Source organism: Pundamilia nyererei, unplaced genomic scaffold, assembly GCF_000239375.1.
Source record: "Pundamilia nyererei isolate P.nyererei 1_Seehausen unplaced genomic scaffold, PunNye1.0 scaffold00004, whole genome shotgun sequence".
Classification (NCBI taxonomy): Eukaryota; Metazoa; Chordata; class Actinopteri; order Cichliformes; family Cichlidae; genus Pundamilia; species Pundamilia nyererei.
The window spans coordinates 103,692-119,613 of record NW_005187405.1 but is presented as its reverse complement, the minus strand read 5'-3'; the positions used below and the strand labels follow the sequence as shown (position 1 = coordinate 119,613).

The 15,922-nt window shown below is 43.5% G+C and overlaps 3 protein-coding genes across 3 annotated transcripts in view; 1 reads left to right on the top strand and 2 right to left on the bottom strand.

Annotated features, from left to right (window-relative positions):
* Positions 1–1,005: 1,005 nt before the first annotated feature.
* On the bottom strand, positions 1,006–7,380 carry cmpk (cytidylate kinase). Its single transcript, XM_005720963.1, has 6 exons — positions 7,098–7,380; positions 5,536–5,682; positions 4,925–5,077; positions 4,500–4,576; positions 4,137–4,233; positions 1,006–1,538 (listed from the first exon to the last, which is right to left on the bottom strand). The coding sequence occupies exons 1-6, from the start codon at positions 7,239–7,241 to the stop codon at positions 1,497–1,499; spliced, it is 660 nt and encodes a 219-aa protein (XP_005721020.1). The 5' UTR covers positions 7,242–7,380; the 3' UTR covers positions 1,006–1,496.
* A 62-nt stretch (positions 7,381–7,442) lies between these two features.
* Positions 7,443–11,828, top strand: fam78ba (family with sequence similarity 78 member Ba). Its single transcript, XM_005720964.2, has 3 exons — positions 7,443–8,723; positions 8,962–9,241; positions 9,631–11,828. Exons 1-3 carry the CDS (start codon positions 8,389–8,391, stop codon positions 9,871–9,873), a joined length of 858 nt encoding a protein of 285 aa, XP_005721021.1. The 5' UTR covers positions 7,443–8,388; the 3' UTR covers positions 9,874–11,828.
* A 2,138-nt stretch (positions 11,829–13,966) lies between these two features.
* The window catches only part of slc35a3b (solute carrier family 35 member A3b), a 12,567-nt gene continuing 10,611 nt past the window's right edge, over positions 13,967–15,922 (bottom strand). The window contains exon 6 of the mRNA XM_013911480.1: positions 13,967–14,046. Coding sequence (XP_013766934.1) covers positions 13,967–14,046 — 80 coding nt within the window. The remainder of the gene's footprint in view (positions 14,047–15,922) is intronic.

The window sequence follows — 15,922 nt, the reverse complement described above, 5'->3', positions numbered from 1 at the left end:
GAGGAACCTTCACGGATGTAAATACAGAGGGTTTACAGCGAGGCTGAAACTACTGGTTACACTCAAGAACAAGAAAGCCAGATTAGACTTTTCCAGAAAACATCAGAGAATCTTTGGACAGATGAAACCAAGATGAACTTGTACCAGAATGATGGGAAGAGAGACGTGTGGAGAAGGGGAGAAACGGCTCATCTGATCTGAAGCTCACCTCATTATATGTGGAGGCAGTATTGTGACATGCGGATGAATGGCTGCCAGTGGAACCGGCTCACTAGTGTTTATGATGATGTGACTGCTGATAGAAGCAGCAGGATGAAAAACAAAGTGTTCAGGGCTATACTCTTTGCGCAGATTCAGACAAATATTGTATAGACAACACTATTGTGTGAGCTGCCAGGGACCATTTTGGTTAATTCTTTCAAACTCACCAGGCAGCGTTTGAAATGGATGATGACTCAGAAGCATTCTGCCAAAGTAACTCAAAGAGTTTCTTAAGGTAAAGAAATCAGATATTCTTCAATGGTCAAGTCAGTCACCTGATTTTCAACCCAGCAGATGATGTTTAAGGACAAACTCGCAATCAAGCAGTAACTGAAGGCAGCTGCAGCAAAGGCCTTGGAGAGGGTCTCAAGGGGAAAACATATTTATCCATTTGTTCTACAGTATTTTCATCCAAGTACTAAAAACAATTCTTGTATTTAAAACTATGTGCTTTACTTTGGACCCGGCATTTCAGTCACATATTGATTGGTTTTAAAATCCACTGCGGTGTCGACAGAGGTAACACAAAAGAGACGGCACTTTTAAAAGAACTTACAAACGTACACAGCGCATACTTAACTTCACCTAATCTTCATTTTCACTATCACTAATCCCAGCTCGCATAGGCGTGATGACGCGCGTTCTGGAATAATAATGTGGGCATTCATCGCCAAATTGAAGCTTATCACAGGAACATGTAGCAGATACTGACACACGGCACAAAAGCGAGTGTTCATGCTGTAGTGCTGTCCAGTAAACATGAGATGGATGTTGTATTCATTTTATTTGGATGGCAGAGAGGCTATATGTGGTTCAGTACAGACTTAACTCCTTCCTTGTCATCAGATCAAACATTTTTTATCAAGAGCGAGATAGCTTCTATCAATGCCCCTGAAAACATTTGTCATACGTACAGTTTTTCTTAGACTTTCAGTGCTGCGAGTGCCTTTGACAAAAGAAGTGTGTCTCTAAGCTGAGGCCTCAGACTATGAGGAAAGACTACACTGTGAGCTCTTCTGAATAATAACTAGTTCATCACAAGTAGCCGCTTGCCATTGCTACCTCTACATTCATACACATTTTACATCCTCACAAATAAACAGTACAGCGTTTACAAAGTCAAAATTAACCAAATGTAAAAAGTCATATGAATGAACATATAAACTTATTATAGTGTAAATGCAGTTGATAAAAAGAAATATAAAAGATAAATGAATGTTGGCAGTTGGCGAAACTCAACCCTCTTTGTCTAGGATGGCTTTCACATCAGCGAACACCTGGAATAGACAAAAAGCAACGTGTTAGAAAGCCTGAACTACTGGAAGAGCTGCAGGTGAAGCTTATCTCGCCGTCCGTGGCTATGTATTACTGTTTTTAAATGACAGGTGCAACAAAAACTCAATAAAAACTGGAAATCCAGTAAAGGTCGCCTCTTTGACATGCCTGAGCGGCTGTTCCGAATACTTCAATCAATCAATCTTTATTTATAAAGCACTTTTCATACAGAAATGCAGCACAAAGTGCTTTACATGGTTAAAAGCAGCCCACCCCATCCCGCCCTCCATTTCACTCCCCACACTCTCATTAACATAAGCGGTCATGGATACACGCCCCCCCCCCACACACACACATTTACACTCGAAAAGTAAAATTGGGCAAAATTAGGCTGGGCACACATGAGCCAGTTGAGGAAACACTATAACAGGGAGCCGTCTGCACCGGGAGCTGGTCACAGACCGCAGCCTCCAGGCTGGGCACACAGCCGGAGGGAGTCAAAGAAGCCCCCCAGCCAGGCTGAGAAGAGCCACAGCAGCCACGGTCGATCACAACCCCAGTGCAGAGAGCCCCCTCCGAGGAAACACTGGAGATATGACCTAATAATAGTATATACAGAATAAAAAGATAAAATACAATAATATTATGAAGAACCTAATTTAATAATATAAATAGAATAACAGGATAACATAGAATAAATAAACGCTAAGTAAAAGCTAAATTAAAAAGGTGGGTCTTGAGCCTGTTCTTAAAAACATGTACGTTCTCTGCGGCCCTGAGCTCCTCCGGCAGGCTGTTCCACAGACGAGGACCATACCACTGAAAAGCTGCCTCTCCGTGAGTATGTGTCCTGACTTTAGGAACAATCAGAAGGCCAGTACCAGAGGACCTCAGGGTCCGCGAGGGTTCATATGGTAAAAGCAGATCTGAGAGATAAGAAGGCCCGAGACCATTAAGACATTTAAAAACCAATAAAAGAACTTTACAATCGATCCTGAAACACTCGGGGAGCCAGTGCAGCGATTCTAAAACCGGTGTAATGTGGGCCCGCCCTCTGGTCTTCGTCAGCACACGAGCTGCCGAGTTTTGTAAAAGTTGTAAAGGTGGAATATTCTTTTTGGGGAGACCAGAGAGCAGGGCATTACAGTAATCAACGCGACTGGTAATAAAAGCATGCATCAGCATCTCCATGTTCGCCCGAGAGAGAGAATAGGCGGGACTCTGGCTATATTCTTTAGATGATAGAATCCAATTTTGGTTACATGTTTAATATGTGGGATAAAACCAAGCTCAGAGTCAGAAATAACACCCAGGTTTTTCACTTGTAGGACATAGTGAAAATGCCTGTAATTTAGACTCTCTGAGCCTCAGGACCGATGATTAAAACTTCAGTTTTGTCCTGGTTAAGCTGTAAAAAGTTTTCTGCCATCCAAGATTTTATATCTAGAATACAGTTAAAAAGGGCATCCATTGGTCTGGTGTCATCAGGAGACACGTAGATGTACAACATCAGCGTAACTGTGGAAGTTCACTCCATGCCTTCTGATGACACCGCCAAGAGGGAGCATATACAAATTAAAAAGTACAGGGCCTAAAACCGACCCTTGGGGCAAACCACAAGTCATTTTATGGGCACTTTTGTGTCTGCGATGAGTGCTGGATGTCCGTCAAGTGTGTCCGAGTGGCAGATAAAAGTGGATGATGTCACATGGGTAACAAATCTTTGGATGCAGTAAATGACAGACATGCCAGGTAAACCCAGGACAGGTGGCCAGTCTGTCAAAGGCCTAATGTATATTCAAATAATTCTAAAAAAAATTTAGTTATTAAAAAAAACCCTAAAATGTCTTAAACTCTCTGATTAGTGTGACTCAGATTTGGGTTGTAGCATGAGAAATAACAAATAACTTGCTCCAGCACTTTTTTCTTCTTCCACTTTTAAAAGTGGAAAAAGGTCATTTTGTGCGCATGGACACGGGTACACCAAAACACTGTTTGGAAATTTGTGCGTACGTGAAAAAAGTGTAAGATTTGTGTCTAGGGAAATGAATTAGTAGACTAAAGGTCATGACTATTTCATGAACTGCTGTGAGACGGTGTTAAATGTTAACGACAGGAGAATAGAAAACGCTGGGATGAAAGATTCCTCCTCTGAAAAGTTGAGTGAGAAGTGATGAGATAAGCTCTCATCACCAGCGATGATTTTCTCTGGGAAACTTTGGGGCCAATGTGAAACTGCAGAAGAGGCCTTATCTAAAAATAGTGATGCAGAGGTGCACAAGGAAATGAGCCTGAAAGGGAGATTGGTGGATTTACTGAACATCACAACCACCATATGATGGCAGCCTTGGCACGAAAACCTGTCAAAATAACTGTTTGCCCAAACTACCAGTTCCCCCCGACAATCCCAACAGCATTCGATCTAAAATGTGAAAAATTACAACTTGAAAACATCCTGGGTGCATGATGGGGGACTGTAAGTAGCATTCTTCACATAATCTCTCTCATATATTCAGGGCTTGTTTGCCTTAACTGGCCTTAACGGGCCTCTATGGGAGGCATTCCTGAATGTTTTCCTGCAGCCGACGCTGTTTACTCACCTCATCCACTGAGCGAGAAGCATCTATAGTGTGCACCTTGCCTTGTTTCTCATACAGATCAATGATTGGTCGTGTAGACTGCAGGTAGGTTTGGATTCTGCAATGAAGAAAAATATGGCATGTTATCGGGGTCAGATGACACAAGGGACTCCAAGCAGACATAAATTAGGTCAAAAACATTTGTGCAGGTATCCACCAGTAAGTTAAATGGGGCAGACAAATCTATAGTGATCAGACATGCATGTTTTTCCTATAGAGGGGAAAAAACGAACACAGGAAATGGACGACTCAGTGGTATATTATTAAATTAAAACAGATTAAAGGTCTGACTCCAGATATTAGTTCCTCAGTAGAGAACTGCACCTTTTCTCCAGGCTCTCCCTGTTGTCATCTGTTCGTCCACTGCTCTTTCCTCTTTCTAGACATCTGTTAATGCAAACCTGCAGACAGAAGAGTCAAAATCAGTGCAAAATAACTCGCAAAACATCAGCTCAGCACAGCAGAACCACATTTCCACCAAAAGTACTTTTAAGAACTTTTAATTCCAGGATGTTTTTTCCCCACTGAAATCTAAAAACTTAAGATGATTTGCCAGATGTAAGAACATGCTCTTTTTACACTTTAGTTTTGTGGGTGACTACACAACAATTTGACATCACTCTACTTCAGCAGGTGGTAGCAATACAGAAGATGAGAATGAAGCAAATAAATGTTAAATGATTTCTCTGTATCCTCATTTAAACAGCAATCCCTGCTGTGAAATGGACAATAAAAGGTCCATGACTTACCTCATTGCTGCAGTCAAAGAAAAGCACAAATTTAACATCAGCTTTTCCATCCATGACACTATTCCACCCCTGAAGGTTGTCCTCGTTTCGGGGGAAACCATCGATGAGAAACCGGAACTTATTCTCGTTTTCCTTCATCGTGGCTTCCATGGCCTAACAAAACGGGAAGAACAAACAGGAAATATTTTGCATTTGAGATTTTTTTTGCATCTGTAACAGTTCATATCATGATGCTGACATACTTAAAATTAAAATTAGTCTCTCAGTGCAGCAAACAGACCACAGTCATCCAAGAAAGTGATTCTGAAACACTACCAGTAAACTCTAGCAGAAGGTATCTAACATACAACTACAATACATTTTTGTCTCTTTAGTTTAGAAAAACAAAGCAGTATAACCTGAATGATAAACAGAAAGAAATCATTCACATTACATTAAAATGACTAAAATGTCAGAATCAAATTTGGGGATTTGGAGAAAATTTTAAATATTAAAAGTTAAAACTCAGTTTTGTTTGAACAAATAGTGTAAAAGTGTAGTTGAAAACAGGTCTGACCTGCAGGATTTTCTTTCCAGGCGAACCAGATTTACAACCTGTATTGAATACACACCTTCCTGAGTAAGTTGATGGTGATCTCCACTGGGACGATTTTGCCCTCTTTGATGTAGTTGGCAATGAGCTGTCCAAACTCTGACTCTTCTCTGGCTCGCTCTTCCCTGAGTAAATCCCCAGCTGACAAATGGGTGTAGCCATAACTCTAAGAAACACACAAATTTCTAAATTGAATCAAGTAACAGTGATGAGAATCGAAAACTATTTTCCAGGTGTGTACATTTCTGTGAACACTGCGACAGCCTTTACAGACAGCATAAATCTTTCTAACTCGCAGGCTGAGCAGAAAAAAAGAGTCAGTCCTGAATGAAAGGAGCCTCTATGCCTCTAGCTGCCACAAGGCCCGATCGCTGCACTTGAAGCATGGCAGCCAACACCCAGTAACATCCGTGAACAAGGGTAGCTATAAAGTCTCTCTCTCAAAGAAGCTGTGTCTGCCAAACACACATCAAAGAATCCACGGCGGCCCCCAGTAGAGCTGCAGCTTCAGGAGCTTCAGACAAACATCAAAACAGCAGCCTCATTACGAGTCCTGGCTTTGCTTTGCTGACTTTCAGGATGATCTGATGAAATAAATAAAATAACTTTTTGTTCTGGCCCGACTGAACAAATAAATTATGGGTTAAAGAAAACTTCCAGTAATATACAACAGCCTCTTTCCCCCGATACTTTGATTCTTTTAAAAAATGTTTTCTTACTACATTCCTGACAACCGATATTACTGACATGTGTTGACGTGTGCCTTGCCTTATCAGCAGGATGGGGTGATTAGTTCCTTGTCCAATACCTGTCTATGTCTATGTCATTATTTGTTTCTGATAGTTCAAAGTCAAGGCTAGTGTGGCCAAGTGCACTCCAGACTCGCACTGACATTACATAACCCCATCTGCACAGATAGTGTAAAGTGTGCGTGTTAGTACCCATAGGGAAATAGTTCCTCTGCATTTAACCCATTCACCCAGTGAAGCAGTGGGCAGCCGCCAGTGCAGCGCCCGGGGAGCAGTGTGTAGGGACAGTACCTTGCTCAGGGATACCTCAGGGTAGCTGTTCAGTGGAGTCGAACCCCCGACCTTCCGATCATGGGGCCACCACTCTACCTACTGAGCTATCCCTGCCCATAGGATGATAGCACTGAAGAAAAGTCAATACACTATCTCCTGTTTGTTCTACGTAAACAGGTATTATTTAGCCCATTCATCCAGTCGCAGGACTCCACAAATACCTTATTCTTTGCTGCTCTCACTCAATTGTGAAGAATTATTGTCATCGAGTCTCCTTGAAGAAATAAATATATTAAAATATAGCTCCTGCTTCTCTTTCGGCACTTAATCTGGATATCCTGTGAGGTGAACAAGCTAGCTGCCTGGCTAACGCACAGGTTCGTTTTAGAGGACAACCGGAAGTGACAGAAAACTGCGATACTATCCTATAATAAAAGATGCTACTGAAGTCGCAACAATAAAAAAAAAAGAGGCATATCCCCCTGAACCACATTTGCACCACGTCATTCACAACCCTGCTCGATGAAGAGGACCCTTTTCATTGCCCCTTCTCTCATACCTCCACGATTTTGGAGCACTGAGTTCCTTTGCCGGCGCCAGGCCCGCCCAGCACGAACACAACCTGCGGCTTCATCACCAGCGACACCCGGTACAGCAAACTCGGGACCTTCTGCGACAAGTTACCGAACAAACGGCCGATCATAAACTAGCGCCACCGGCTGCGGGTACGACCCGGCGACGTATGGATATATAATGATAGTATTAATAAGCCGAGCTGGCCGGTGTATGCGTGTCAGTGAGAGTTGATGTCAAACGACACTACTTCCGCTATCGAGCAAATCCACCAATGGCGTCCCACTCTAGCGTGACGCATGCTCGTAGACACGCCCGCGTGCACTTGTTATTTTTTTTTTCAATGCAGAGGTCGGGTGACGCCCCTCCCTCCTCTACCTCCACACAGCATCAGCACCTCGAAACCGAACAACTCGACCCTCCGCGGGAAGAGGATGCTCTCCGGCCCGTGAGGCTGAGCGGCAACAACGAGATCGATAGCCTGACGGTATAGTCGCTGTTTCCCCGCCTGCACGTTTATGCCGCCTCGCTGCCTCCATTCATATTGCACCATTCATGCATCCCCAAGAATGGAAACTCGCTGCGAGGAAAGGGAAAAAAAGAGAAACATTAAAATAACCCTCTGCGGCCCCGGTGGCTCGCTTTCGTAAGACATCGTCCTCGCTCGTTTTTTACTGAAGCTTCCTTTTCATGGCGGGCTTAAAGTGATGAGGACCCCCGATTTTGGCTTGTGAGGGCGCCTCGCGAATGTAGGGCTAGTACAGGAAAAGCCGAGCAAACAAAAGGCATCCAGACCCCCTCCTCCTCTGACGCACCTGGCTGCCCTGTCGCCACTTGACATGACAGCGCAGAGCCGGGAGCAGAGCAGCAGGATCAAGGGGCACCGACGTGCGGCCGGACGTGCGGACACGACGGGGAACACAGGAGCCTGCGGACGCTCGGCGGAGAGGCAGCAGCAGCAGCCCAGGGGAGGCCGGATTGCAGTTTCTGGGGACGAGCGCCAAGGGCAGTGCGGCAGTCAGCAGGCAGACCGGGGGGAGGAGGCTGCGAAGATCTGCGATACTTCCCCCCAAGTCAACACTGCTGTCTCACCTCCATATCATCCTAAAGATATTATGGTGGAAGTTTTCATTTTTCATCAATGGTGACTGTTGCTTATTCCCCTAGCTTTTTTTCTTCTTCTTCTCGCCCCTTTCTTCCTTTATCCAATCAGTGATTATGTGCAATTAAAGGATTAGATCTGCTCTTGAGGCAAGGGTGGAACCCTGAGGGGACTGATGTGCATACTGGCCAGGTATCATCGGCTCCCGTCTTCTCTGGCTTTGCTCATTCTGCTTGTCGCCTGCACTATGGGCTGTATTCAGAGCATCGCATGCAAGCCCCGCATCAGACGGGAGAACATTGTAGTGTATGAGGTGTCCGCCTCTATTGACCAGTGTCCCACCATCATTGAGGAGAACTCACCGATTGTGCTCCGCTACAAGACACCTTACTTCAGGGCCTCAGCGGGAGTCGTGATGCCACCAGTGCCCCGCAACGAAACCTGGGTGGTGGGCTGGATCCAAGCTTGCACCCAGATGGAGTTCTACAATACCTACGGCGATATTGGCATGTAAGTGTGTAGAAGACGCCATCAAACTTCTCTTGCTTACTGTGGGCCTCTAAGGTGTGCATGTGATTCTCTCACACACACACATCTAGACCAAAACCCTGGACCTGGACCTGGCACTGCCACACACACACACACACACACACACACACACACACACACACACACACACACACACACACACACACACAAAGTCTCTCATCCTCTGCTTCTCTGTGTCCTCTTTTGTCCGCTGCTGCAGGTCCAGCTGGGAGTTACCAGAACTGCGAGAGGGTCGGGTCAAGGCCATCAGTGACTCGGATGGTGTCAGCTACCCCTGGTACGGCAACACCACAGAGACGGTCACCCTCACCGGCCCTACATCCAAACCGTCCCGTCTGACGGTCAGCATGAACGACAACTTCTACCCCAGTGTGACCTGGGCTGTCCCCATCAGCAACAGCAACACACCCATGCTGACCCACATCACCAGGGACCAGAGTTTCATCACCTGGTTGGTGGCCATGAACTCTGTCACGAAGGTAGGCCCGAAACACAGCGATCCCGCCTTTGTTCCCACATCACGATAAGATGGGGGGAGGGGGGAGAAAAACAGCCGTATATCTTCAGAAACCACTCTCCCATTTCACACTGGCTATGATGTAATCACTTTCTCCTGCACTTTCCCAGTCTGGTGTAAAGTTACAAAATATCTCATCATTACCTTCAACTCTCCTGATGTAGCAGCAGCATCAGAAGTCAGTCCAGCACAACATGTGAATCAGGATGTGTTGTCTTTTGAAAGAGATATTTTATTAAAGAACACGAGGAAAGCACGGCTGTTTTAGTTTTGTGTCAGCAGCTTGGTCTTAAATGATCATCAGCAAGCACATCGACCATATTAACACGATGGCTCTGTCTCCTCTTCTAGGAGCGTATAGTGTTGCAGACGGTGCGGTGGCGGATGCGGGTGGATATCGCCGTGGATCCAGACATGCCGCTGGGCTCTCGGGCCTCACTGGTGGGCCGCCCCTACCAGGAGCAACCGCACATCCTCAACTACCAGGAACCCATCCCTCCCAACGCGCTGGGGAGGCCGAACGCCAACGATGCCCAAGTGCTAATGTGGAGGCCGCGGAGAGGGGCGCCGCTCGTCGTCATACCGCCAAAATAAGAGAGTGAAATGTTTGCACACACAAAAATATGATTGTTCCCTTTTGGAAAAAAAAAAGAAGTGGAGGGGGGTGTAAATGGATAGGAAAGTAAGCCCGATGGTTGCCCCCCCTCCACCCCTCCGTGGCTTCTTCTTCCTGAATGATTCAAATGGACTATCGCAATTAGCCGGTACGGATATTACATCTGGGATCTGACGTAGCACAAGAAGTCCACAGCAAACTATTTGTCAAGGACCTGGAGCTGCATCAAAGCTTGTTTGAACCCCCTCACAAGCTTTGGACTGGAATATAGAGTTATGCCTGCCTTTTAGCTGAGAAGGAAAAGCTGTTTTTAGATGTATCGCAGAGGTATTAGACCACAACAAGAACTGCATCCTGCATCCTTATGTAGACCCTATTGCATGAGAATGAGAGGAACACACAAAAAAAACCTCTCCTTGGAGAACTTTCGAATAGCATTTGTTTTGTATAACTTGTTACCTGAAGACATTTTGATTGAAAAGTCAGCCAAAAAGAAAACAAAAAATACAGAGGGCTGGTAAACCTCATCAGTGCCAACAAAGGCCTTCAGCAATCTCAGTATTAAAGGATGTATACAGATCATTTAAAAGAGACAAAGTATTATACAAATCTTTTTAGGTGAAGAATAAACTCGTACATCGACCAGATTGTAACAACAGCACCCACTTGGCATAAAAGTCTGGGAGAAGAGAAAAAAAAACAGCCTGCTGTAGTTTTCACTTGAGTTCTGCTAATACACCAAACGTACGCACCCAGCATAGTTTCTTGCCTCAGTTGTGCAGCTGATGCTGTTTTGTTTTTTGTTTTTTGTTTTTTTGGATGGGTGTCAGATTTGTCAGAGGGATGAGCCAGATCTGTTGCTACCTTAAATAAATAATGTCAGCTATGCGTTCAATAAGTGCAGCGTAAATGACTTGGAGCAGTGCTGGACAACAGATTTGAAACAAGAAGGCGATAGCAGTCGGCACATATATCACAGGTGGAGCGAGGCCAAACTGTCCCGAGGCTACATTTGATGTTGCACTACAATCCAGGGAATAGAAATGTACCCGTGATGGTTTTGCCGGTGTGAAACTAAGCCAGACACCATTTTAAAAATGGGTTTTATTTGGATCCGTGCCAGCGCTGCTTCTGTGACGTCATACTGATTATTTGTCCGGCAGATTTCTGCAGATAAACACGCAGATGAAGACTTTCACTGCGTCGTGGCCACGGCCCGTCCTGGGCCTCCGTCCAGGTCCCTGCCTGCCACTCTGCACAAGTCACATGACTCATCTTCCATCTGTGCTTCTCTCCAGGTTCACGCCTCACCTTCCCATATGCCCGCTCTCTTTTCTCCCCTGGCTGCACACCTCATACACGCAGGCTAGGGCCATACCGAAGTCACAAATCCTTTCTGAGATCCACAACTATGCAAACATTGTGTGTGTCTGGAGTAAAACTGCTAGAAACACTGCAAAATTAACAGGAAAATAGGCTAAATGAGTTCTCCCACCAACGCCCTGCCATCTTATTTTATGCTGCTTTTATCTGCTGGGATCAATGTTGAATAAAAATGATTGTTGCTACCAATTAAAAAGTACACAGAGGTTAAAATAGGTCATATTAATTCAGTGTATCTTCATTGGTCACAGCACCTCGGCTCATTCAGCCATCTGTTGCTATAGAGACCGGTTTGGTTTTCCTGAGTGCACTGCAACTGGAACTGAAAAAAAAGAAAAAGAAAGAAAACGAAAAGAACTGTTCAAAATATTCATGGGTGTGCCGACATCTGTGTGCGAGGATTAGAGAGAGTGTATGTGTGGGGGCGCTCACACACACACACACACACACAGACGCAGGTAGACTTTGATGTAAGATGAGATCAAGGCAGCGCTGGTTGTTTCAGCATAAAAAAAGAGTTTAATTTATTCATTTGTTGTTACATAAAGAGCTTTTCTTTTTGTTTTTCTGAATTTAAATAACCCTAAAACGAGCGCTTTTGATATACATGTTCAGACTGTGAGTAGCAAGGTCAAAGCAGTCGTTTCAGTTTTATGTGAAATTTCATCTCTTATTTTTTTTTTTAAAAAGGGAAAAAAGGACATTCAGCATCTTTGGACAGAGGTAACCCCTCCTCTTTGCAGCACGTTTACTCCTCCTTCCACCACTAGATGGAAGTGCTGTCAAGGATTCGCCTCCCGTTTGCTTTGTAAATGAATACACAGTATTCCTTATTGCAGTTCTTTCGTTCCCAAACAATGTTTTTACTATTACTTAGAAAACCTCCCACTAATGTCAAAGAAAGAAAGAAAAGTACCAAAAACCACACGAGCTCCTCGTACTGATAATACAAACAGCTCTTTTGCCCTTTCAGAAAAAATGTTCAAGCATAGGAAATAAAAATGTTTTTGCCCCTTCAAAACAAACTGAACACCACATGGACGGCAAGAACTGGTTATTTAAACAGACTAAATGACTGATTTATAGAAAGTTTACGAAAGGTCCCAAAGTGCCCAAATGTTTTTTCTTTGTGATTTACAATATATGCTTTGGTTTGTTTGTTTGTTTGTTTCTGAACGAAGACGTTATCTGTCTTATCCAGCATGTAACATCTGGTTTATGACTGAGGTTCTTTATTGTTTGCCATATATATGTTGTTCTGTATGAAACAAAAAAAACAACAAAAAAAAGATGAAGTCAGTCTGACCGCTTCGCAACATGTTTTAATTTTTCTACGTGCTTGGCAGTGTCTGGAATATGTTAAATGTAACCCATCTTAAGCGTACACTCAGCGGCAGCTTCATTAGGTACACCTGTCAGACTGCTCATTGGATATCTACGATCATCCAATCACATCGCAGCAACTCTGCTCATTAGGACATGTAGACATATTCAGGATGAGATGCTGAAAACTGAGTGTGAGAATGTGGAGGTACAGTGATTTCATTGACTTTGCACAGGCTGGTCTGAGTAATTCAGAAACTGCTGGTTTATTTTTACACACAACTATCTCTACAGTTCATAAAGAATGATCCAAACAGGTAAGAAAACTGTGCACAGTAGTGAAAATGCCTTGTTGAGTTCAGAGGAGAATGATCAGACTGCTTTGAAATGACAAGAAGACAACAGCGACTCGAATAAACACTTGTTACAGTCAAGGTAGGGAGAAGAGCATCTCTGAATGCATAACACATCGAACCTGCTGTCAGCTAAGAAACTGGGGTTACAGTTAATACATGATAGTTTTAGAGGTATTTTCCTGGCACGCTTTAAGCAGAACACAAGCCCTTGTATGTATGACAGCCCTGAGTATTGTTGCTAAACCTGTCTATCCCTTTACGACCCATCTTCTGATGCTTCCAACAGGATAATCGACCCTATCATGTCAAACTGTTTGTTTGAACATGAGAGCTCGCTGTACTCAAACAGCCTCCAGTAGAGCACCTTTGCAATGTGGTGGAGGATCCAGACAGATTATAAAAATCTGATACGACGCGCTCCTTTGTTATTATTATTTTAGCACGTGCTTGTGGGGATCTAGTAAGTGCAATATGCTGCTGTGCTTTTTCAAAACTTCTCTGCTGATATCTAAAGAAACACTTTCCATTTGCCCCCGCGACCCTGAAAAGGATAAGCGGAAGTGAATGGATGGCTGGACTTTCCATTTGCACTAAAATTATGTGCCACTTCTTCAAAAGACGTGATCATTTTAAAATTACAATTCTTTAGCAACCCAAAGCTTAAATGTAGCATCTGTACCTCCTGAGGTGGAACGTCACAGTTCTAATACTGACACACGTGAACTAGTTTCACATTAGTTTGCCAGCAAGGATAAGGTTTGCTTATCATGTCCTCCTGTTCGCCTTACGCCGTTTGCTTTTCTGTAGTGTTAAGTTTACCTGACATGCTCAAAACAATAGCTTTCACATGAGTCACTGCTAACATCCATTTTGCACTTTTTCAGAGAAGGCCCACTTCCAAAAGACTGTATTTCCCAGTAACTTGTCTTTACTTTTTCTGTAATGAAATTGTTCATGTGGCAAATTCCTGGTCACAGTTCGTAGAGCCACAATCCACGCAAGTCTCTGATTACACTTTGTTGGTGCTGCTGCTGGCAGGTTTCTGCTCATAGCCGTAAAGAAATGTGGCAGCAATAACCAGCACTGCACCTAGAAAAAATACGCTGAGAGACACAGAGAAAAAGAAAATGCATTAAGTTGGAAGCACAACACGTGAGGCAACTTGTGTGTATGACAGTTATCACTGTTACTATTACTAGTTCTGTGTGGAGCTTTGCCAAGATTTTGAATACAGTGCCTTTCAAAAACATTGCTGCTGATTAGAAGATAGCGAAACAGTAGTTGCCCTCTTCAGGATTTCTTTCTTGTTATGTTATGACATGACTTAATTCTGATTTTCCACATTGTTTTTGGAAAGCTGACATGTTCAGTACATTCATCACACGCAGGCCTGATTACTGCCAGACCAGCTGAATTGAGAAATCCCTTAAACAGAAGCTGGATGGTGAAGTGAAGTAGGCTAACAGATCTCAAAAAGTCATCTATTAGTCTGGAAAGGGGTTACAAAGCCATTTCTAAGGCTTTAGAACTTCAGTGAACCACGGTGAGAATCATTATCCACAAATGCAGAAAACTTACAACAGTGGTGAATCTTCTCAGCAGCAGCTATCCTACCAAAATTACTCCAAGATGATCAACGGTCACAAATGAACCTAGAAGACCATCTAAAGCAGAGTTAAACAACTCCAGGCCTCAAGTGCTGGTGTCCTGCAGGTTTTAATGATTAGTTTAGTGCCAGGCCTCTGGAGAACTTCAAGACATGTTGAGGGGGTAATTTAGCCATTTAAATCAGCTGTGTTGGATCAAGGACACATCTAAAACGTGCAGGACACCGACACTTGAGGCCCGGAGTAGCCTACCCCTGGTCAAAAAGAACTGCAGGCCTAACTTGTCTGACTTAAAGTCACTCCACAAGTGAACAACATAAAAGAGACTGTGCAAAAATAGCATGAGTGTGAGAGTCTAAGGCAAGAACCAGTGCTGGCCAAAAGAACACAAAGACTCATATTATATTTACCAAAAATATCTTGATGACTCCCAAGACTTTTTAGAAAATATTCTCTGACGAGACGAAAGGTGAACTTCTTGGAAGCTTTCATTCCTGTTACATGCATCTCCTAAAAGAATTTCATACCAGCAGTCAAACATGGTGGTGGTGATGTTTGGGGGCTGTTTTTCTGCTTCAGGAATTGGACAACTTGCTGTTCCCTGATGGAACCATGAATTCTCCTCTGTACCATAAAATCCTGAAGAAGAATCTCCGGCCATGAGTTTATGCCTTGAAGCTCAAGGTTTCTCGGCTTATGCGGCATCACCATGTCTTGCAGTCCTTGCAGATTGCTTCTGCCGAAGGCGGCACAGCCACTTATTACGTTTTAATAACTAACCCAGTTATTTACTTGGCTTATCTTTTCTAATTCTAAAATTCGTTTGATGATCTGAAACATCTAAATTTAACAAATATGCAAAAAACTACAAAATCAGGAAGGTGGCAAAAACTTTTCACTGCACAGTTTAACATGTTTGGAAGCAAAGACTTGCTGATTAGTATTAAAATAAGGCAGATTTTTATTAGTTAAAACCAAAAACGCTAAACTGGAGTTTGTGATGGAAGAACTATTTTTTAATCAACACAAAACCTGATGAAAATCCACAAATGTGAAGGTGGTCAGCGCAGTCAGGTGACTGTTAAAAGACATCTGGATTCTGTTTTAACTGGTTTCCTGATAATCAGTGTCAATTGCTGACACACAGGTAGGTCCAAAAGTTTTTGGATAATGATAGTTTTTAATAGCACACCTCGTTACACCACCACAGTGGATTTTAAATCATGATTGTTTTCTGTAAAATAGACTGTGGTGGAGGCAAAAGGCAAAATTACAAACAAAGTTTCTTTGTCAGAAACTTAAGGACCTAAATGTATTTCAGCCTGTAGTAAAGCTGCTAGATCTAAAAAAAAAAAAAA